At 47.6% G+C, this 24,401-nt stretch overlaps 1 protein-coding gene across 3 annotated transcripts in view; it reads right to left on the reverse strand.

The window, feature by feature from the left end:
• Window positions 1-1,682: 1,682 nt before the first annotated feature.
• The window catches only part of TMEM132B (transmembrane protein 132B), a 374,357-nt gene continuing 351,638 nt past the window's right edge, over window positions 1,683-24,401 (reverse strand). For all 3 annotated transcript variants that reach the window (XM_077875247.1, XM_077875249.1, XM_077875248.1), the window contains exons 6-9: window positions 16,678-16,883; window positions 12,939-13,209; window positions 10,731-10,922; window positions 1,683-9,809 (exon numbers count right to left, since the gene is read on the reverse strand). In XM_077875247.1, the coding sequence (XP_077731373.1) occupies window positions 8,661-9,809; window positions 10,731-10,922; window positions 12,939-13,209; window positions 16,678-16,883 (1,818 nt within the window). In that variant the 3' untranslated portion in view covers window positions 1,683-8,660. The remainder of the gene's footprint in view (window positions 9,810-10,730; window positions 10,923-12,938; window positions 13,210-16,677; window positions 16,884-24,401) is intronic.

A 24,401-nucleotide genomic window follows, 5' to 3' on the forward strand; every position in this document is an offset into this window, starting at 1 on the left:
TTGATGTATGGCGCCTTCATGTTTAGAGCATTTACTTGTGCTCCTCAAATGAGCTTCAAGTAGCATTTCATGACTGAGCAGGAAGGAATCTGCCCAGTGGGCAGATCTGCCCCATGCACAGCAACAGTGAGCAGTGATCATGCTCCCTGGACCCCTTACTGGCCACCCTGATGCCTTCCCAGCACGCATGGGAAGGAACGTTGCCCGCTCACAACCTGTACGTGCAAGCACACATTCTGATCCCTGCTGAAAGGGCTGCTGGAAAGCTCCTCAGTCAAAAATGGTCTTAACATTCTGCTAGATTAAGAAAAATTGGAAATACAAGCTCCTATATATGTTTTATGAAAAAAATAATGCTATTAAGGGGTGTCAACTTTAATACTATCCATTACGAATCTTACAGAGTCAAAGACAAGAATATCTGGATACATAATGTTTAAGTTCACATGAACTATTTTTAGGGCAGGGTCCATTGAAAACAACTTATTAGACAAAAATATCCATTTTCTACAGTCCCAACCCCTAATGACCTGTGGCACCGAACAGCATTCCCCTTCATGAGCAGGTCAGTCCAGTCTGCCCTGGAAACTCACCTGATGTTCCTTCTCACAGACCAAGCTCACCTTGGAGTGGCTTCCATGCCTTGGTGATGCTGCCTTCCTGGGTTCTGTTCCACCTTGTTGTTTAAAGAAGAGTCAAGGCTCAGAACCTGTGTGTGTCACCAACCATCCTCTCTTTATAGCTATTGCCTTTTGCAGGAAGAGAAGGGAGTTTTGTAGAGACCTCTGTAGGTCTAGAGTAGTGCTGGGCACACCGCTGGTTATGAAGCTGCCGCAGGCCCCTCTAACTATCATGAGTGACCCGGGAGCATGGACAGTAGTCACAGAGGCCTGCAACAGCCAACCTGACACTGCCTTGGGGAGGGCACTTGCTTTTCTCAAGCTGTATTTTGACAGAAGCTCAGCCACCTGGCAGACTTTCGGTCAGGCACTTAGCCCTTGGAGACACCTGTAGGGTATGTGAGTGTGCCATGATGGGGTCCCTTTCCTGCTTAAACTTTGCAGAGTGGCAGAGACCCGATGTATTGAAGTGTTTTTAGCTGTTCTGGAGTTAAACGGAACGCATCCCAAGACTATGAATATGAACTGAACTTTTCGGTGCCTGAGTCGGTTTTCTCGGGACTCAAATTTTGTAAGTAGAACTGACTTCCCACCCCCCGCTGGCAGGGACAAATCTTAATAAAGCTTTTTCTTTAATTAAAATTTAACTTTGAAAAAAAAAATTAACTTTGGAAGCTTTAAAGAAAGATGGACTTTTCTTGGCTTTCTCCAAGAACCAAATTTGCACGTCTTAACTACAGGAAGTCATGGACCACCACTGTCTTCTTTCTGGAAGACACCTTCCTAATGTAGATGGTCCAGTAGGCTCTGTAGCCAGAATACATCCCCCGGGGCACTGAGCAAGCCTCTTCCCCTTGGACTCTTGCTCTTATATTTGAGTAAGCCATTCTTTTCTCTAATTCTCAAAGTCTTGGCCAGTAGCTGTCATCAAGGATCTGAAGACACAGCTAGCTCTCTCTCTGCTGGACCTAACGCCTTCTTAATGTCCTCCTGTGAACATCTATTTGAAGATGAGGTGATTTCTGGGAACCTACCAATGGATTGTTTTACTATAACAAGGAATCATCCAACACGTTTTATTTCTTCATTTTCAAAATGTTTGGAAGTGCCTTTACAGATATGTTAAATATACTGAGGAACATATACAACAGATCATACTGAAAACCATGGGTAATATGAGAAAGACATCATACAACCGAAAAAGTATATAGAAGCACAATGTTATCACAGCATGCTCTGTTTATAATATCGGGCGTGTACCAGGCAACAAGAACCCAACTCAGAAAAATAGAAAATAGGGGATGACACCGTTTTTTCAAATGTCAGACAAAATATATCCCCTGCTGTTGCCCTGAAGCCACCCAGAAGTGGGCTGTGTGGGTTTGCCATTCATGGCACTCTGCAGCCCAGATCAGATCCACCTGCCTTAGAAGAGCCTGGGATGGGGGAACTGACAGCAGGGATACAGATTTAAATTGTGAGCAAACAGCATGCTCTTTAGACACATGGCATAGATAAGCAGCATTGTAAGAATCGTCTGCCACAGAGAGACATATGTGACCCCCTACCAAGAGCATGGATCTGCCGTAGGATACCCATTGTTATTCACAGTTGTCTTTCAGCCAACTGGTGTGATCACTTATTACTTAATTCTCTATGTCTCGGCTCCTGCCTTTCATAGTTTTGGCATTTGCTTAAACCCACGACCATGCCTAGAACATCAGCTGTCAGGGGGGTCGAGCAACAGATTCATTCATGGAATCTGAGTTGAATTTTAAACTGATGTTCAAAATAAGGCTCCCAGTGGAGGACAACTATAGGAAAGGTCACTCACTCGGTGGTCGGTGCCAAGAGGAAGCACTTTGGTCCCTCCCTTGGCCAGTCTTGGCATCCTTGGGGATGTGGGCATCTTTTGTGGCAGTGGTAAGCAATTTACTGCACCAGAGCAATTGAAACAGTAAAAGGCCCAACACAAGTTTACAGATGTGCCCAGTAGAAATGCATGACCAGGAGAGTGGAATACAGTGCTGAGAACTCTGGAGAGTGTGCTTATCAATGCCTAGTGGGTGCTCCTTGTCGGCCTAAAATATTCATGGGATTAGAGCATGTTTGCCAGAAGTGGGAACTTACCCAGATAAAACAGAGATTCTACAGTGGTTATGACAAAGAAAACAAGGCACACTCTCTGAGGAAGCATCTCTAAGTGAGGAAACTACATTACATGGGCAGTGTCTACACTGGCATTGGTGTTATTTCATTCAGCGAGTCAAATTCCTACAAAGGAGGTCATCTGCAAGTGGCAGATTATTTTAGTTCCAACCTTGTTATAGGAACTAGAAAGTGGTTCATGCTCTTTGGCCAAAGGAAGAAAAGAAAGAAGAGTCAGGTCAATAGTGATTTAAGCCTAGAGAAGGACCATTTTTGAATGGGTAAAGAGGTCACTATCACATGGACCCTGAATTCCAGAGCAACATCCATCTCTCTGTAAAGTGCATTATTCCAACGGGCAGTGCAGATGCATAAGAAAAAAAAAAATCATCTGTCCTCTTGGCTTCTGTAGTATCTAGAGATTTCAATCCTTAAGATAAAATTAAAAAGTTTCATCTTGACTGACCGAGAGCAATAATTAAAGCCAAAGGAATCATAAAGGCATCTCATGGAATGTGAAGATTGTCTAGTTTAGATGACATGATGACCTTCTTGGACTGCGGCAGTGAGAAGCTTTCCAAGGAGAAAGTTGTCATCTGGAAAGTGACAGTGTCCTGCTCACCTTGACTCATAGAAGAGTCTATAAACATTGTCACCCAGGGTACAATGCTTCTGCACTTTCTTGTACTTTTTAAAATTTCTAAAAGCAAGCAACAAAAAAACCCTCCGTAACTGGTCTAAATTGTGTAAAACCGTAAAGAAACTAAAGGCATGAAGGAGTCTAATACTCCCAAAATGTGAAATGTGGGGGTTTGCATTTTGCACACACTCAAAAAATCTAAATGTAACAGATTCATTCTTTTACAAACCTTCTTTTTTCAAGCTACTTTCCCCCTTCTCTTTTAGAAACCAACTTTACTGACTACGTGCGCACACACGGGGACCTGGGGAAAGCCTCCTGGGTCCGTGGCTCTGTCCTATGTTCCAAGGACAGGGACAAGGAGGAGTTGGTTGGTGGGAAGCATCCATCCAGAGTGTGGGAAATCCTCCACACCTGGGAGCTCATCTGAAGCCTGCTACCCTGCAGAGCTTACTCGGTAGGGAGCATTTACTGTGACATGTCAAGTTACTGCCCCATCCTGAAAGCAAGGAGAGACATTTGCCAAAATGCCAGAGACGATGCTGGCAGTGTGGGAAGGGCACGCATGCCGGCGGGGGACGTGTGGGAGCTGGGCAGCGCCTGGCCGGCGGGCAGCTCAAACACCAAGTCGGCCTCCCAGGCAGGAGCCCGGCACGCTTGTGTTTTTCTTGTGTCTACACCCCTGCCCCAGATACATACACACGAGCAAACCATTGACAAGGGAGGCTGAGGCCGAGGGTCATTGCATCCTGCAGGTCAGTCCGGAGCCCAAGACGGTGGGCCCTGGACGGGGATGTGGGTGTGAGGAGCCCTCCCTCGGAGACATCCTGGAATAAGTGTCGCCCAGCTGGGAAAGCAAATGAGAAGCTTTCCAAGGTGAAAGTTGTTTGCAACCATTTATAAACATTTTCTTTTGGTTTCCATTTATTGCTGTATCGGAGGTATTAAAAATATCTGGCAAAGAAGAAAAAATAGACTATATAGTAAAATCATACAGAGGCTAAAATTGAAAAGGGACTATGTGCATAAAATAATGAAGCCACGGAAGAATGTTTAAATGTTTATTTTCATGTTAAAAATGATGAGTTACCCTGTGGTTAGAATATACCCTTATGCTGGGAAATGTAGTCACTTTATTTCTGAAATATTTCCAGGGGAAAAAAAGAGGAAAAAAATCCAAAAGTAATGAAGAGTAAGATCAAAATATTCTGGCAGATTCCATCAGTGATGCCGCCTCGAGCCGCGCCCTCACCCAGTGCTCGGTGCTTTCCCCACCTTGGGCTTAGATATTTTTGAGCGGAAGGCCTGTACATTTAAAAGCTACAGCGTTGCATGCTTTGACTGTAAAATGTATTTATTCCAGCACACCTCTCAGCGCCTCGGGGTATTGCGTGGGTTACATACAAAAATATCTGTTGTCCATACCCTCCCATAATCTCTCCACCACCCGTCCTGTCCCTTTACATCACAGGTGATACGCGGCACATCACACGTGTAGAATTTCGATGCAGAAGGTGGTTGACGAGTCTATAAACCATCTGTCGTGTCATTTACAGAGACTAGATGGAGAATGGAAGCCATTTTTGAGATGATTCGAGTAGAAAAGACGATGGTCCCAGAGATGTGTAGGAAGCAGGTGCAACCGCTCTGTGTGGTCGTTGAGGACGGGCTGGTTAATTTTCTGACACAGAGCCCTGACTGGTCCCAACACCCCAACACTGGGAAGATGCCTTTCCAAAAGGGTGAAGAAAGGATGTAAAGGATCAAAATGCATAAAGGCAGACTTCCTAAAACTTAAAAGTGAACAAAGTAGAAAGTACTCGTCTACGGATGTGGCAATGGGACAAAAAGTGATCCGTGTTTTTCCGTGTCAACGTGTACACAGAAACCCTCTGCCTGGAGTTTAAGTCTAGGAGCTGATCCTGGCCAGGGTGCAACACAAACCAGCTGGGAGGTCAGTCCGTTCTCTGTTGGCACCCACGGAGCATTCTGAAGCTTGCTGGGTGCTGTTCTTCGGGGAAGACTGGCAGGGTCTACTTGCGCTCCCTCGGATGGGACACTGAGCATCTGAACTCCACTTCCGTCATGTGGCAGCTGCTCCTGGATCCTGGGGTGCAGCCTGGGGGGCAGCACAGCTGCGGCTGGGAACACTGGTCTCACCCTCCCCGTTCTAGGTGGCCTGGTCCCCGGGGGGGCCTGAGCTGCCCTCCGTGAGACCCACACAGTTCTCAGCTGCCCCCTCAGGGGGCCTGCTGATGCTGGCCTGGGCCAGTGGGGCGGGGGAGGGATCCTAAGCATTCACTTTTTGGGGAGAGGAAGGGGTTTTACTGCCGTTATTCTGTTCAGGTGATTAATCACCCCGATCGACTGGATATTCCACCTGTAAAAAACTGGAAACTCCAGACAGCCTGCAGGCCCCCAGGGAACGGATTTCAAGGCTTCATAAGTTATGTCTTTTCCCCATTTTAGTTTAGATATTTAGGGGCACAGTTCCTATTTATTTTAAATGATCTAGTTGGAAAACAGGCGGCTATAATCCAGGGCTGCTGGTGATTGGGACACATTTAGAATAAAACTTCACTGAAATCCTGGTAAGCTGTGAATAGTGCCCACGCCAAGTGGGGGACAGCCCACGGCGCTGGTTCCCACTAAATACCGTACTCTCTGGCTCCTATTTACACACTCACATGCGCATGTGTGTGCGCGTCTTGTGAGTGTGTACTGTATGGTGAAAGGGACCTCCCCCCATGACCTTCCGTGTGACGTTCATGTTGAACTGAGTTTGAACAGAAGCTGGCAAAGGTGACTGTACGGAGTCTGTATCAGTCTGGGTGCCTCTGGCTCACCCACGGGGGGCATCTTCAGGACAGCGGTCAGTTTCCCGCTCCCAAGAAGCCACTGGCACGGTCTCTGTTCTGACGCTCCCTACGTTTGCGCTTTGCCTGCACCAAGCACTCAGACCCCAGGAAATGCTCTGCTTTGCAAGCTTCTCAGTAACGCTCCCCATGACAATGGTAGTGTCCCTTGTCCTTTCCCAGATCACCACCCACCCTCCCCAGGGCCTCACTGTGCCAGTGGGGGTGGCCTGTCATGTGCGCACACACGTGTGTGTGTGGGGGGGGAAGGGCTCAACCCCTATACCAGCTGAGGTTTCTCAGTTTCAGACACAAAGTTCCTGTTATTTCGGAATGCTGAAGATCCAAAGGGAGAGAAAATTGAGAACATCTTGCAGAAGGAGCGGGACTCATTGGATAGCTGTGTGGCCCTTCCCTTCAGACTCCCTGGCCGGCACCGAATCCTTGGGTGCGGTGAGCAGCGCAGTCTCCTCTGGCTCCCCGGGGCACTCCTCCTGCCAGGCGTCAGCCTTCTTTTTGCGAACTCCCTCTGAAGCCAACGCCCAGGTCTCCTGACTTCCTTCATCCATCACATTGAAAGATTTTTGAAACGTCACTGGCCACAGCCCTAAACTCCCACCTTAAACACAAGATTGACTGGACACTGGCCTCTCGAGATCAGGTCTCCATCCCTGGTGATTCATGCATTGTTTATAAACCTACCGCAGTCCTGTCGGCAAGAGACACAGGTAGAACGTGGCTGCCACGTGGTGGCCAGAGGAGGCGGAGTTGTCATGCTCCCGTGCACAGGAAGCCACACAACTAAATGCCTCTCAGAGCTCACCCATCAGCCGGGTGGGGTCAGGAAACCACTTCCTTGCCCGTCCTGCAGGTCTTCGTGACTCTGGTCTTTACATTTCTATGTCTTAGAGATGCAGATGGAATAGGTAGGCTAGTCCCATGCCCGTTTTCCCAGTCATCCCATCTTAACCAAATGGCGTTATGTTCTCCCCTAATCTGAAATTGTTGCTTTGCTTGAAACCATGCCTACTATTCTTTGAAAACACTTTTTAAAAAATTATGCAGAGGGTCATGCTTTTTTTCCTGCTGCCACTCTGACTTTCCGACAGCTATAGTTTTCCTACATATCTACTTCTTAAACCCTCAAAGTCATTTATTTTATGAAACTTGTAAGCAAACCCATTCTTTTCTCCATCAGAGCACACTCTGTGTAGGTTTTAGCTCTGCCAGAGTCAGGATGGATGATTTTTGCAGGGGCGGGGAGAGGGATGGGGGACGTAATTATATGGATGGATTTTTACATATTGCTAAGTTGAAACATCATTTTACTTACTTTCAAAAAAAAATTTTTTTTTGCTCTGGTAAAATGGGAGTGTAATCTGTATTTCCTACACAATTTCCTTTCTGTGTATAATTAATTTAAAATTTTTATCTCAGTTTGGATAACAAATTGTGTTGACCAGAAAGCACCAGTATAAACATGACTATCTCAGGGTCTTTCTGCCCTTAGAAACACACTCCAGGAGTTCCCCACAAATCTTCCACAAGCAGAAGATAAAAACAAATGTGGTTGACAAGTGGTCACCAGAGTTTGTAAGCGTCGTATAGAAAACTGTAAAGATGGCCCTCCCTCGCAGTAGATTAATATTTTATGTAAAATCCCATGTCCCAGGCTGATACAAGGAGGTTCCACAACAAAGAGAAGGAAGGACAGCGTGAGGATAAGCTTCTCAGACATTGCCCCTCAGGTAAGGAACGTGGGCAACCAGAGAACACCTGACGTCCTGCGTGGACGCGGCAAATGTCAGTGACTAAAACTCATGTGTAAATCAAACAGCTCAGAGAGGAGACCGCGATTGCTTTTCTTCATGTTTCAAAAAAGAATTGCAGAGGCCAAAGGAACCAGGTGCAGGTGCAAATGTGTATAAAAATAATGAGCAGCCTCGTAACAAATGAGGGCGGCTACATTCAGCATCTTTCACGTACGTCCAGTCTCAGGCCAAGGGCAAGGAATGTCCACTGTGCTTTAAAAGTTCTAGGAATAGAAAAACCAACACCCGAGCCTTTTCTAATTCCACACGGCCGTTTGTCGCGAGATGACTAACAGTGTCTGTGGGGTCAGGTTTAGCATATTTGAACCAAGCTAGTACCAGGCAGCAGACACAACTGTCATTTTAGAATTTCTCCAGGGTCTACATGTGGCTGCTTTAGAGACATCTCCGGGCTTATAGCCCAGCCGCGATAGCCCTCCAGGCCTCTGACACCTGCTCAGAAAGGGATCCCCCCCAGACCGCCACAAATTAAGCTTTGTTAAATCATCCCCTATTGCTGAACAAACTCACTGCTCCACCGTTCAAAAAACAGAAGGCATAAAGGTGAATACAAACGTAAGAAAGTTCACATGTGGTCTTGCAGCCTCTCCATATAGTCTCTTAGGTCCCGGGGGCCCCCCAGCCCCGTGTCCTGACAGACCCACTTGATGTTGTCCTCACTGTCGAACAGGATGGAGTTGGTGTACGGGCCGCCGTCCTCCGGGAGGATAGTGGTGTAGGAAGTGAACTTGACTCTCTTCCGCTTGGGGCCCGATGGATTTAGAGGCTCACTTTTCATGTCTTTCTCATAGACATAGTCAGAGGGCCTGAGCAGCTGACTATGGAAAGTCTTCTGGGAACCGCCATTGAGAAGGAAGTTCCTTTCCTCGAACTGCAGGCCTCTGTCTAGCATGGTTGTGCACTCCTCCGACGGGAGGGTGATGTCCACAGGGTTCTCCAGAAGTTCCACCTCGTTCCCCAGCCAGACCCAGTCATGGGAATGGGGGATGTTGCCTTGCTCGCTCACGGCGAATCTTTTGTGTCTGTATTTCCAAGCAAATGCCACACAGTTGATTAAGAAGACCAGAATGGCCAGGCAGAAGACACAGAGCAGGGCGTACATGCCGATCTCCAGGTCAGTTAACCCCCTTGAGGTCACGGTCAGGTCACTGGGATTGTTGGCTTCCGGTAACTTCCCCGGAGTGGGGAAGCTTGTGAAGGTGTCTGGACTGCCACTCTTGAGCAACTTCTTATCTTTTCCTTCCAAGGGAGACTGTGGGGTTGTGCTTTTGTTGCCACGTTCTTCTTGGCCAACGGAGGCACCATGTTGGAACCACTCCTGGACTGCTCTCTCCTGGTTTCCCTCACGCTCTATGGAATTACTGAGGTGGTCTTTGTATTCCCGACGGAGACCCTCAATATCGTTGGTGCCTCCTTGGTGCTCATCAATATTTGGTTCAAATCTGACTTTGACATTTCCTTTACCCACGGCAAGAACACTCTTCCTCTTGGTCTTCTGACAGGGCTCGCTAATCATCATTTCTAATTTAATCAAGGGCCCTTGCCCTTCACCCTGTGCGACCACAACTGGCCATCTGGACTGAAGGTTTGCCTGGACAGACACCACCATTTCATCCAATGATGACACAGTAACTGAAAAATCCTTGGGATCATAAATGTCTAAGGGTGTCACCGAACCATCACTGAATAAAATCCAAGAACTGACTATTGCTTCCTAAGAAAAATGAAACCAAAGGATTATGTTATAATCAGGTTCCTTCAAATTGCAAACATACACATGATTTCCCATAGAATACCATTTAAATATACAGACTGAGAAAAATAAACTTTTATGTGAACTGGCATCAGTAATATGCTTTTGCCCCACTGATGTGAGGAGCAAATAATATACTTTGATGAATGCATTAAAGTGCGTATTAATTTATTGCATGCCATACAACAAAAGTTGACTTCAATCTTTCTAAAAAAACATTTTGAAAGATCAGGCAATTTTTCTGAATCAAGATCAGGTGCAGCTAATCAGGCTCCTGCTCCAGATAATATCACTTTGAACATCCTTTATTAGAAAGCCAGTGCTGATGAAGCAGAACACACACCAGCTGAGGGGCCTGGGGAAAGATACATTATGAGACGAGCTCCCTGGAAAGGTACAGTGTCCTGACGCCTCTACAAACTTGTTATGAGTTTAAAGATGGAGGAGAGCTTTAGAGTTGGCAATTACGGTAAACAGTAGCGATTTGGTGCCTGTTAGCAATGCCTGTTTAAGTAGCTGAAATGGCAATGCCCAAGTTAAAAACAAAAAAAAAAACAAAAAAACAAACACCTGCTTTGGCAGAGTGACAACATGTGATTCTTTGGTCATGGTCTAGCTGAGTATGCCGAGCGCAGATAAGGCTGCAGTAAAGCAATTAGTGTATAGACATGAGGTTGGTGTATAAAAGCATGAATGAGGAACATGTATCTAAGTCACTGGCATTTTTCTCGAAAAGGGACAGGCTGGACTGGATAAGAAGCAGAAAGAAGTTTCAAGGACCACCCGATATAGCTATGAGGGCTCTACTGATCTTCTCGGCAGGTATGAGAGGGAGGGAAGTGGTCTCAACTGACCGGGTACAAAAGGACCCTGGAATCCCACCTGCTGCGGGGCTGTGAGAACGTCCTGGGCAGACACCGTGGAGACGATGGCTCTTTTGTCCGCTCTGTGAGGCTGCAGGGCAAGAGACAAGCCGGCCACCAGCTGCACGCCCAGGTCTGCAATGGTGACGCGGTCATCTAGGACGATCACTGTCTTCTCAGCCAGGATGGAGTCGGAGAGAGGTGAGAGCACCTTCAAAGGAAGCAAGCAAGCTCCAGTCTCTGCACCACACAAGTGTCTGAAACTCCTAACTGACGTTTCCACTAACATGTTCCCTCCATTCTCTGCTGGATGGGTGCCCTTGTGGGAACCGTGTGGGTACACGGGGTATCCTATGGTTGAGTGAACTCACCAAGTAGAAGTGTTCGACAAATACCACGCTGGCCCATTTCCTGTCCTTTGACTCTGGCCATGACAATACCAGTGTATTTCCCAAGAAGAGCTCAATTTAACATAGAGGCAACAGCTAAAGACTGTTTCCCAACCACTAATATTTAGATGTGAAAATGGCAGAATTGTGGGAAAGCTCTTACAGGGGACAGGGCTCGGCCACCTTCTCTTGCTCTCCTACTGGGAGGCAGTTAGCAGTTCACTATGGGACAACAGTGATCGTGGTGTGGGCCATTGTGCCATTGCTGAAGGGGCCACCTAAGCAAAGCAGGAGAGGAATTTTTTACATCCTAAGAAACTTCTGCTTCTAATTTATCTTCTCATTTGCACCAGGGGTGACGAACAAATGGAGAGGAATATCCAGTAGGAAGAATTTCTAGAATGTTCCCCCTCCACTGCAAAGATGTCCTCACTGCTTTCTAAGCATGGGAATATGATGAGAAGTCACGCTCAGGATCAGGTCACGTTTACATGCTAGCCTTAAAATAGGGAGCTTACCCTGGGCTATCCAGGTGGGTCCAATGGCATCACATGAAGCCCATAAAAGCAGAAAGCCTTCCCCGGCTGGGGGCAGAAGGGAAAGTCACAGAGACTCAGAGTGTGAGAGGGGCTTGACCCAGCCATTACTGCCAATGGAGGGGCCCCATGAGAAGGGACACAGGTGTCCTCTAGAAGTAGTGACTGACCCTCGCTGGCAGTCCAACAGGAAACAGACCGCTTAATCCTATACCCATGAGGAAGTGCATTCTGCCAACAGCCTGAATGAGCTGGGAAGGGAATCTTTCCCCGAAGCCCCACATGAGCCCATTCTGGCCACCACCTTTGTCTCAGCCTTGCGATACTCACTCCAGCTCACATGGACTCCTGACCTACAGAACTGAGTCAATAAATTGGTGCTGCTTTTAACTACTCATTTTGTGATAACGTGCTACGCAGCAATAGAGAAGTAATATAAATATAGCATGTTTAATCCAGCTTCATCAAAATCAGCTTTGGCATCACCTAAAATATGACTTAATTAACTATCCATGGCAACTTTACATTTTATACTAAAAAACACGCTGCGTCATTTCTGCATAATTATTCCATTAAACCGGACCAGAAAAATACTTTTACTACTACTCTAATAAAACAGATAAGCATGTAGTTGTGGATTTCAAAATTATTTTTAGCATAAATACATGCTATTTAAAAATTTTCTGTCCACTGTTCAAAGTGTAATATGTAGCTACACAATTAACCCTCAAAGTTAGGGGGATGCCTGGGTGGCTCAGCAGTTGAGCATCTGCCTTTGGCCCAGGGCATGATCCTGCAGACCCAGGATTGAGTCCCACATCAGGCTCCCTGCATGGAACCTGCTTCTCCCTCTGCCTCTATCTCTGCCTCTCTCTCTCTCTCTGTGTGTCTCTCATGAATAAATGAATAAAATCTTTTTTAAAAAACCCTCAAGGTTAGGAAAATAAAACTAGAAAACTAGTTTTTCTCAAGTTTAATCAACTTCTATTAGTGATATATGAGGAGTGAATTATCATATTGGGGAAAGGTTGCTTCCACTGTGCATTTAATATAGCTTTGGTATTTTTTTCTCAACTCTCCCTAAAATACAAATATTAATTCACATTAGGTTATTAAAGTTGATAAATTTTCTTTTTGCTGGTCAAGAGAAACATGAGCACACGTACACACGTGCAATCACGCACACATATCCATGGGCCCACACACACACACACACACACACACCTTCATGGCAGCATCTACCTGCACACTCGTCAGTACAGACTGGGGCCGAGGCCACAGCACAGAGCGCAAGCCCTGTACCTGCACGGTGGTTATCCCTGGCTCCCGGCCCACCAGGGTCCTGCCACCCTGCAGCTGCGCGATCCTGGGCTCCTCCACCTTCATGAAATCTGCTACGAGGTCGGTGATGTCAAACTGCCAGTCGGGGCCCAGCATGTAGCTCAGCTGACCCAAGTCAGGCGCCTCGGCCACGAACTGTGTGAGGACACGCACTGTGGCGTGCTGGTACTGCAGGGAGCACCCCCTCCCCTTCTTCTCCTCGTCCTCCTCGTCCTCGCTGTCTCGGGTGGGCCTGAGGCACAAACAAACGAAGATGAACATCACGTTGTTAAGGGGCTCTGTGCACCTTGTCTTGCAGAGTCTACATGACTGTTGGGAATACGTGACATGGTATTGCTCGCCATCAGTTCACTCACTAACCGTACCTCTTTGGTGGTCCCTGTGTACCATGCATGCTGCCACCTGCTCGGAGCACGGAAGGCAAGTGCCACCCCTGCCTTCACCTGCCCAGTGCCGCGGGACACCCTGCCCCAAACAGGCAGATGCTGTGTCCCCATCCTGTGTTCTGGAACTCTGCAGTCTGAAACTCCCCACTGCGGGGAACGTGAGGTCTCAGGTGGGAAGAGTTGCCAGAATGGGTTTCCACGGCCCCAACCCCGCAGAGGCACAGCTGCCCCTCCACTCCCTCCAGGTGTGCATGAGTTCACCTTGGTCAGGGTGGGGACGGCCCCCCAGGGACTGGAAGACTGTCATGAACCATCAGCATGGGACAGCTTGGCACTGGTTCCTGGCTGGCCAAGGCCCTCTGCTCAAGACAGGGTGGCTTCCTCTGAGCTCTCGGAGGCCAGGATACACTTTCCTACCCCCCACCCCACAGTGTTCAGCCACAGAGCAGCTATGGGGTCCTGTAGAAATTGGGGACACCCTGGCTCATGGTTCCTGCTTGCCTCTGCCTTCCTCCCGTGGGCCCCAGCCCCTCCTCTTGCCCCACCTGTATACAGCCTGCCAGAGAAATCCTCACTGGCTCTGCTGTTCCAGAACCTTCCCCTCAAGATGAACCTGTCCTGTGTGCTTTTGTGAAAAGACCTTGTTTGGTGACTAGTCTATGACCATCAGGGGACAGGGGTTGGTGTCAGGAGTGGCAGTGCTTCACACGCACTGAGTCCCCCCTACTATGTGCTGGGTCTGGCTCTACATGTCCATGTGACCATGAAAGCTGACAGGTGGACAACGTCCCATACACCAACCACACACATTCATTTGACTCATTTGAGCTCCACTCCAAGAAGGGAGGGTGTTCTATTATCCTGATCTTACCAGTGGGGAAACCAAGGCACAGGAGGAAAGGCAACTTGGCCCCGGCCACCTAGCTAGCCATCAAAAGGGAGATCCATGCCCAGGCTGCTGTGGCTTGCTGCACCCTCTTTCTCATTACAGCGAGCTCTGTTCACCTTCAAAACAGTCAAGAAACACGTTCCTACTTCTACATGAAGACCCGAGGCTCAGACAGCAGGGGAGCAGCAAATTTCTGGACTGCCAATTTGACTTCTGAAACCTACTTCCTTTAAATTAGATCCTTCTGCCTCCCTGAAAGGTCCTATTTGGAAAATAACAGGAAAACTTTTACCAGTACCCAGAGAGAAGCATTTTGGGGTTTCCCAGAGTGAGGAGTGAATATCTCTCCTGGTAAGTGAGATGGTTCTGGGTGGTGAAGGACATAGGATCCCCACCACAGAATGACATTCAGAAGAGTTATTCCCATTTCACTTTTAGAATCAATCCTTCTAATTATATCACAGGGAACGAAGGTTTCTGGCACCGGGCTACCTCCAATGCTTCTCTGGCATTTGCTGGTTGACTTACCTAGAGACCAGCTCCCACAGACAAACAGCCATATCTATGCAGAACATAACACCAATGTTGTCTTTTCTTTGCGTTAATTTTTACCGTTCAGCTAGTTTTGATAGCCATGTGAAATGTCCCTTAGACAAATGAATAAAACTTTAAAAGGAGCAATAATAAGTATATATTATGGGGGGCATTCAAAAGTGGCAGCATCATAAAAGTGATGAGTGAATAAGTGAAGTTTTAGAAATACCATCTTAATGAAACAGTTCTGTTACTTTAGGACAGACAGCATTCTATTATTTTTTAAAAAACTTAAAATTCTGAATTATTTAGAAATTCACAGTAAGTTAGAAAACAATGTATAGGAGGCCCCGTATACTCTTTGCACGGCCCCTGCAGAATTAACATCTTACATTATCACAGCATAGTGCCACGAGCAGGAGACGGATGCTGGTACAAGCCACAGAGCTTACACAGCTTAACCAGTACACGTGTGTGTGCATGTGTGTGTATGTGTTTCTATGCAATTGTGCCACCTGAGGGTTCTCATAACCATCACCACAATCCAGACACAGAATTGGTACGTCCCCACCGGGGTGCCCAGGGCCACTCCCTCACATTCCACACCATCTCGAACACATGGCAACCACCAATCTGTTGTGCATTTTCTGCATCACTGTAAATGGGACCATATAGGATGTGAGCTCTGAAAACGCTGGTAAGGATGTGGAGTAACTGAATGACTCTTACGTCGCTGCTGGGAGTGTAAAATGGTACTGGTTCTCTGGAAAATGGTTTGGTACTTTCTTTTAAACTAACTATGCCCTATTTATATGGTCCAACAATTACACTCTTGGCCTCTTTCCCCAGAAGCCTCAGGTGCATACACAAACTTGTCCAGGAGTGTCACAGCAGCTGTCGTGAGAGCCCCCACCTGGAGACAGCATGAGCGGCCCCCCACGGACGGATGATTCAGCACAATAAGAGAGTACACACCATGGATTACCACTCAACACTGCATACGGGAACTCTTGATACAGCCAACACCTGGGGTGGATCTCAGGGGATTTATGCTGGATAAAAACATGCCCCGTTTTAAAAGGTTGCACACTGTACAATACCAGCCACCAGCTAGAGAAAACTCTGCTTTCAAGGGGTCAAATGACGGGTCAGGCCCCTCTGGGTAACCTCCATATTTTAAGATTGGTGGATTTAGAATTTTAGTTACCTCTATAAAATCTCTTCCTAGAGGTACCTGATCAGAGTTTGAGTATATAACCAGGAGATGGGAATCTTGCACAGGTGTCATCTTTAGAATTCTGTCTACTGCACTATATGTCACTTCACACGTGGGACAGCTCTCTTCAGTAATATTACCATCTCCATTTATAGATTATAGACGAAGACATTGAGGAACAGAGAGGTTCATCAACTGGCCCAAGGTCATACAGCTCTATATGGGGAAGCCAGAGTGAAAACTCAATGGCTTCATTCTAGAGCCTACAACCTAACCACTGTTGCACACTCCACAGATGAAGGCTGACATTTATAGCCAGGGACCTGGGAATGAACAACATAGGAAGGAACAACAGGGAAATAGGGAATAAAAAAAAAAACTACACCCCATGCTAAGTGCTTCTTATGCTGTGCAACATTATCCTGAATCCCAGCAACTACTCTAGGCAATGGATATTATTCACATCTCTGGGATGATTTCCTCATATCAAAAGGCTGGTAAATACCCAAGTCCCATCCATCTGAACCCCAACCCGAGACCACTGTGACCACTGTGGATGCTGCTTCCCTGGGGCATGGGCCCCTATGGGCTAGCAGCCTGCCACAGTGATCTAGGTCCCAAAAGCCTGAGATCCCCTAGCTTTCTCGGGGACTCAGCCTTCCCTGGGCTCCTCACCTTCTGTTGGAGGCCACGGGGATCCTCCACCCCTTGATCTGGCTCAGCTCAGTGTCCGAGATCTCAATCTGCAGGGGGAGTCTGGGTGCCCAGACAGTGACCTCTAGCTGGGAAGTGAAATGCTGGTGTGTGAAGTTCACGGTCGTGTCCACTTTGCTCTTCATTTCCTTCCCGTTCACAAAGATGGAATCGCAGTGGTTGGAAACCTTTGGGAGAGTCAGAATCTCAGATGCATCAGCAAGAAAACACAGGACATGACAAGCAATGAAAGTTCATGAACTCTGATTTATTAGACACCAAGGACAACCCGAAGAACATGACTCGAACAAAAGGTAATTTGTAGGCACTAATTAGTGACAAATACTGATAAAGAGACTCCAGGAAAACCATTTTGTATTATGAAATACTGACAAGCAAAACCATAAACATAATTTAATGGAGTTCTATAACCTTTGTTGCCTCTTTTGTGTGTTTTTTCTTTACCTCACCTTTTTTATGTACTCAAACCACCAATAATCAAACCCCAGGTGCAACATATTTCACTCTTGCACCGTATTTGAAGATGCATAAAAGGTAGCCATATGTTGCTAAAAAAACCCACTTTATTTAAGCCATAAAGAGGATCTTCTCTGAAAAACCAAGGAAGCTTTGCACTAGATTAAAGTCTTTGTGGGAAATGCTCACGAAATGTGGATACAATTACTTGGCCCCATTAAACTATAACTTTGCCGACTGGAAGTATGGAAGTAGCATGTGTTTACAGTTTTTTGGCTCAGCACTTGGGGTACCCTTTTAATGCACCTGCGTTAGCTGGCTACACATCACACAATTCCAGGCTTCATATCACTTCCCCTCTCCCAGATAAGCCAGTAAAGTGTTGGTAACATCTCTCTCTCATGGACCATCAGGAAAATGTCATTTATGTACATAGGTGGGGAGGGTGGGAGAGGGGGCGAGGGTCACTTCAGGTGCCACCACGTTTTGCAAGCCACAAATGACAACTTACTCTTGACTTTCTCTTCCTCTTCTGAGTTGGTCCCCACAGCCCAGGCCTCATCTGCAAGCCCCAGACGCTCAGGTCCAGAGCAAGATCAGAAGTGTCAACTTCCAAACTCCAAGAGCAAACTGCTCATTGTTTGAGACAAATTATCACCTCCTCCCCCCAATTCACCCTGAGAGAAAGAGTACTGAGCATGAATGTGCCTCCAGGAGGAGAAGGAACAGATGCGACCAGTTAACTTAGAAGGAAATCAAAGACCAAAGAGGAAAACAAGCGGCCGGACACCGAGCCCTCTCCCCACACATCAGGCTCCTGGCCACGTCCACCTGTCCATATCCCAATGTCTTCAAGCATCTTTAAGTAGAACTGACCAAGGTCACTAACAGAAACATGGGCTGAAATCCTAGCAACATGGACTGGGTAAGCCTGGGCCTCAGAGCAATGGACAGGGTGCTGGAGGGTGACTGCAGCAGATGCCCATCCTATGGGGACTGAGCCGTCCAAACACGATGAACTGAGTAAATCGGCTGTCTCCTGAGTGTGCCCAGGATTGTGAAGAGAGCAATCAGAACAGGATTTTCTTTTTTTTTTTTTTTTTAAGATTTTATTGATTTATTCATGAGAGACACAGAGCAAGCGAGCGAGCGCGCACGCGCGCGAGAGAGAAAGAGGCAGAGACACAGGCAGAAGGAGAAGCGGGCTCCATGAAGCAAGCCTGGCATGGGACTCGATCCCGGGTCTCCAGGACCCGGGCTGAAGATGAGATTGGGCTGAAGGCGGCACTAAACCGCTGAGCCAACTGGGCTGCCCTAGAACATGATTTTCAGTTAGAGCAGAAAGGGAACATAGGACCACATTCTTATTTTAAAATCCTGTAATGCTGACACAGGGCCGGGCCCAGCTGCCCTTCCATCAGGTACTCTGGGAGGGGTGCCCCACTGCATGAAAACCCTGCCTTCCCACTGCAGCACTCACTGGGAGACAGACCCCAAGCCCCCTGAATATCGCTGGACTCCGCGGCAACATGCAGGTCCCCCTCAAGAGAATAAGGCTCCTTACCGATAGCAATACTGTCCTCTCCCTGGCTCAGCTGGTCCACACAGATCCTAGAACTTTCCTGATCCCACCTCCTACAGTATATACCTCCTGCATTTGTGGAAAATTCTGGCTTCTCCCTGTCTATGGCTACCCATCCACCTGCCCTCCCACCCTTTAACAGAAACACATCCTGCCAGCAGAAACACACCTGTTTTAGAGACCATAAGTCCCTTTCTGTGCATAAGAAGTTTTGAATCTCATGCAGATGGAATGGCCTACCTGGAAAAACTTAAATTAAGACTCTAACAAAGTCAGAGGCCTTAGAAATTCATTTGCTTTCTTTCTCCTGAAACACAGCATACCCTTAAAACAAAGAATGTGTCACCATCCTTCACTAATTCAATTACAACAGCTCAAATGAGGTCAATCCTGTTGAATGCTAAGTCCTGAGGTACACAACAATGTTCACAGTATGTATCAGACTTATGGACTGCCTGTGAGTGACCCCTCCAAAATTCATTTGTTGAAATCCTAGTCCCCAATATGGTGTCGGGAGATGAGGCCTTTGAAAGGCAATAGGGTCATAAGTGTGGAGCCCACCCACACACTCTGAGAAGAGACTCTGGGGAGCTTACTTCCTCCCCCTGGTCCATCCCATGAGAACAGGGCCAGAGCCAGCTGTCCATAAACCAGAGGGAGGGCTCTCCCCAGATACCCACATTCTGATCTCAGACTCTCCCATTTTCAGCACCACCAAGAATAAATGTTTGCTCCTTGTGGACACTCTATTATTTGTGGGCTCCATGTTCTCAAATACATCTCCCTGCTCATATTGCTCATGGTACCATCGTGGCAACGCCTAGAAGGACAGAGAGTGGTGAATTTGAGTCCCCTGCCCCTCACACAAGCTCCCAGCTGATGTCACAGCAGCTGACGCCCAGTCCTCCTGTGTTAGTCCTCATGCAGAGAGGACCAGACAAGGGACAAAGGAGGGGGTGGGTAGTGCGGTGTGAGGAGCTCCTGTGCTGGGGCTTGGCAGATTGGGTTCAAATCCCTGCTCCAGTGCATGTTGGGCAACCTCGTGCAAGTCGCTTCCCACTTTCCAACCTCATTTTCTTTTTTTGTAAAATAAAGAGAATCTCACAGGATAGGTTGCTTTTAGGATTTCAGAGTATGGTCTGCATGAGATGTGTATGTGTGTGTTTCCTCCTGAAGGCTCAGTATCTGCTAATTCAGTGTCTGCAGTGACTTAACAGATCATGACTTCAGTGAATAATGAGAATGGAGATAGTACACACTTCCCAATTATATGGACTTCAGTCCCAGTAGCCTTCCATCTTCTCGATGCACAGTCCCCACAAAAACTCTGTGTGGTGGACATCACGATCCTCATTTTCCTTGAATCAAATCCAGGATAGAAGAGGGAGTGCTACTTGCCCTGGGCTTTGGGGGTATGTGCACAACGATGTAAGCCCTCAGCCCCCAGGATGGCTGGTCCCTGGCCCAGTGCTCTCTCTTCCTCCTGCTCATGTCAGGCTCCCCAGTGACTTCCTGTGGCACACTGGGTAAAATCCAAACTCCTGATTATGGTTTACAGGCTTGATGACCCGGACCTCCTCCTTCTCCAGCCTTGCCTTGTACACACCTCGCCTCCCAGCACAGGACCCCTCCTAGTAGGTCCTCTTTCTCTCTCTGGAGCTCTCCTGGACTCATTCCCTCTCAAGGCCCTTCCATGATCTTCCCATGTCTGCGTTCTGATGCTTGTCCAGGTCTGTGGAAACATTAACTGGCTGCCTACAGGCCATCCAACCACCCACACCAGCACTTCTGCTCCAACATACACGCACCTTCTTCCTTTCTAACATTACAAAGATTTTGTTCAGAAAACCCACTGCACCCCATCCACCATGGGCCCTGCCAAGCCAGTCATTCTACCCCATTCTCTTTGCCAGCGATTGGCTTAGGGGAGACCGTGTGACACAATTCCAGCCAATGAGGCATGAGAAGCTCATGGGGACACTGGAAAGGTCTCCTTGCCCAGGAGAGATGCCCAGGAAGCTGCCCTCCTTCCCCTACTGGATGCTGTCACCTCGCAGATGACAACTGGGATTGCAGCAGTGATCTCAGACCCTTGAGAGAGCTGGCGCGGACCAGGCCGACACTGTGTGCATGGAAGAACAGAAGAGCAGAAGGAAGCATGTCCTCTGGGATGAAGATGGACCACCAGACCAGCCCACCTGTAACCACCCAACCTCCTACCTTCTTATCCAGGTAATCTACTTTCTCTTGTTGTTAAAGCTGTTTGGTCCATAATTTTTTGTTCCTTACCACCAAAAGTAGCATAAATTTTACAGGACAGCTCAGATGCCTCTACAGAAGGCATTCCTTGTGAGTCATTTCTAATTTAAACTTGGCACTCTCTCACCTGGTCACTCTGCACCTCAATACACTGTTTTCCTCTAATTTATGTGTGTGCTCCTGTGTAGACTACACTCACAATATTTCCATGTTGTCTACAGCATTATCACTTACAACATTCATATCGTTCATGTCATAGGGCTTACACCATACTGATTACACTAGACCACTCTACCTATACAACACTACACAGTTTGCCTTTCAAGACTCTGAATGCGGGATCCCTGGGTGGCGCAGCGGTTTGGCGCCTGCCTTTGGCCCAGGGCGCGATCCTGGAGACCCGGGATCGAATCCCACATCGGGCTCCCGGTGCATGGAGCCTGCTTCTCCCTCTGCCTGTGTCTCTGCCTCTCTCTCTCTCACTGTGTGCCTATCATAAATAAATTAAAAAAAAAAATTAAAAAAAAAAAAAGACTCTGAATGCTCTTGCTTGTTTTCTTGTTATTATCTCTGTTCCCCACCTGGAGGTGATCTGTTTGAGAAACATGGACCTTTCCCCTCTTAACCGTTAGGTCTGTACATCCTTCTGCAGTGGCACATCCAGTCTACATGGCACACTGAGGTGTTCAACAGGTAGTCACTCAGTGAGAATTGATCTCAATGGTTTCCTCTGTGGTGCCAATCATTCCCATGCCCCATAAGAAGCACGTCTGGGTCAGAAGGGGGACGAGGAGCCTTAGACAAAGTTATCATGTTCATGGCATTCACACAAAAGTTCGTTTAATACATCCTGAGAGGAGACAGACCAGTAGGAGAAACCAAGAGCAAAGCTCAGGAAGCTGCTGGTCTAAGAGTTGATAAATTGGATTCCCAGTATGAATGTGGCCTCTTAGCCAGGAACAGAGATCTCTGTGTCATGTTACCCATGTGTATGTGTGTTGGGAGGGGACAGGAAGACACAGCAGCAAGGTAAGATCAGCCAAGCTCCCACCTCTCATCTAAATGATACCATCGGGGCTCTCTTGAGCCCCAAAAGCAGCATCCTAATATGAGAAGAGCCAAGGAGAGGAATGTGGACATTGGAAGCAGATGGTCCCCACCATGTTAGTCTGTGAGTATGTGCAGGATGGCTTGTAAAGTGTCACCTTGGGAAGGCTGCATTCAGAGGTTAACATTTCACTGTCAAATTATACTTTTGCAGCTACATTACTTCAGAGTAATAGAGGAAAATACAGGCTCTCCAAATGAAAATAAGTTTCCTTGGGGATCCTGTAAGATGTATCATTTACTTCATTTTCTGTTTTAAAAGAGAAACTAGATTGAGTTTCTGTATCAGCTCCCCTCTGGGTTTGCCACACCCATGATCCGTCTGGCCTGTCTGCCCCCAGAGAAAGCGGACTGCGCATAAAGCTCCCCTCGCAACCCCTCCCCCACACAAAGAAAGCACTAGAAAGGAAAAAAGCTACACAGTCAAATAGTATGTTTCCCACAATTCACACAGAAAATGCTGAAGTCCCATAGTAAGATTGGTAAGATTGGCGAAAAGAAAGACCTTTGATATTCAACTGTCATCCGGATCAAACAATCTGTATTTATCACCATGTTTAGCAAAATACACTGTGTCTGAGGAGCAGTAGGTACTCAAAAGATATTTATCTTGCCTTGAGTATGTACACTTCCAAGAAACACAAAAAGGGATAATGGCTATCATGTGCTGGTGCTTACTATGCACTTACCACGCATGGCTTTTTGTACTATATTGAGAAGTATACCCATTAAGTCCCCCAAATACTCCATGTTAGTTAGGTCTTTTGTACCCATAGCAGGGACGCGGAGACTGAGGCCCAGCAGGGGCTGCCTCGCCAGGGCAGGGGTTCACATTCAGCCCCTCTGAATCAGGGGACTCCTCAACCCTGAGGGTTAGTATCTCAGTGCAGCCCACGCAAGGAGAAGACACCGTGCTGCCCCCAAACGACTTGACTGGGAAAAGCAGGACCTAAATACACAAGCTGGGATTTTGTCTCCACTGCACTGAGGTCTAATTTATGCTATGCGTCCGTCTGAAGGCACACTCGGAGGAGTCTGGCAGTGCACACATCCGTGAATCCACAACCACACCCAGACCTAGGACATTCCCGTCGTCCCAGAAGACTCCTTGTGCCTCTTCTCAGTCCCCCACTCCCATGAGCACTCCATGGATGTGCTCTGGGTCATTGATCATTAGGAACAGACTAGTTCAGACTAGCTTCATCCTTAGTCCTCAAGTCCAGGGAGAGGGAGTGAGACTAACACTTGGTGCCCCAGACAGAGGTACAGAGACCAGGGTCCTCAATCAAAGGCTTCCCTTATCACATCTAAATGTCACTCCCTGTCCTCCGGGAGCCAGACTCTGCCCCGGGGCACTAAACCTTCCAGCTCTGATGTTCATTCACTGCTCTACCATTTAGAGGAATCAGAGATAAGCTCAGGGACGCAGCATATGTTGGCGTAACAAAGCTTTTCTCTGCTTGACATCCCTCATCTGTAAATAAGAGTAAGTCATCTATTTGTTTAACAGGTATTTCGTTCATGTCTTCAGAGACCCAGGAACTGTCCTGGGTGCTGGAGATGAAGTGATGGGCACACAGTGCTGTAAAGGACCCCGCAGTCTAAGGGAGAGACAGACAGGCTGAGCAGCTCGTGGAGGAGTGCAATCAGGTGGCTAGGTGGGTTTGAAAGGCAGCTGGAGCAGGTACAAGCACAGGCAGTGGAGACGGAGGGGCCCTTTTGGTTAGAACAGGCAGGGAGGCTTCCTCTGGACTGGTAGCATTTGAGCAGAGACCTAAAGGAGGTGAGAAGTGAGTCCTGAGGATATGAACATCTCTGAAAGTGGAGGAGACAGGAAGTGCTAAGTTTGGATTTTACCCCAGTGAGTGAGAACAATGAGAAGCTGAGGCATCTGAAGCAAAGAAGTGTCATGTTCGATGACATTAACAGGAAACCTCTGACAGGATCGCAAGAGGAGAGAAACCACATGGGGGCCATTGAGCCAGTCCAACAGTAACACAAGGGTGGCTCAGGTCAGGGTGGGAGGGACAGAGGTAGTAAGAAGTGGCCTGATTCGGGATGTATTCCACAGGCCCTGGGCAGGATTTACCATTGGAAACGAGGCCGGGAATGAAAGAGACAGAGAAGCCATGGTTTTTGGTTTGAGAAATCAGACGGATGGCACTGCCCTCCCTGAGATTAGGGAAAGCTGCACGAGAGGCACCTGGAGAAGAGGTCTGTCACCGGGTCTGTTTGCAAATTGGCCATATATTGGTGTAGTGGTCAGACAGCAAGTCCAGCT

This window comes from Canis aureus, chromosome 27, assembly GCF_053574225.1.
Source record: "Canis aureus isolate CA01 chromosome 27, VMU_Caureus_v.1.0, whole genome shotgun sequence".
In the NCBI taxonomy this organism is placed as follows: Eukaryota; Metazoa; Chordata; class Mammalia; order Carnivora; family Canidae; genus Canis; species Canis aureus.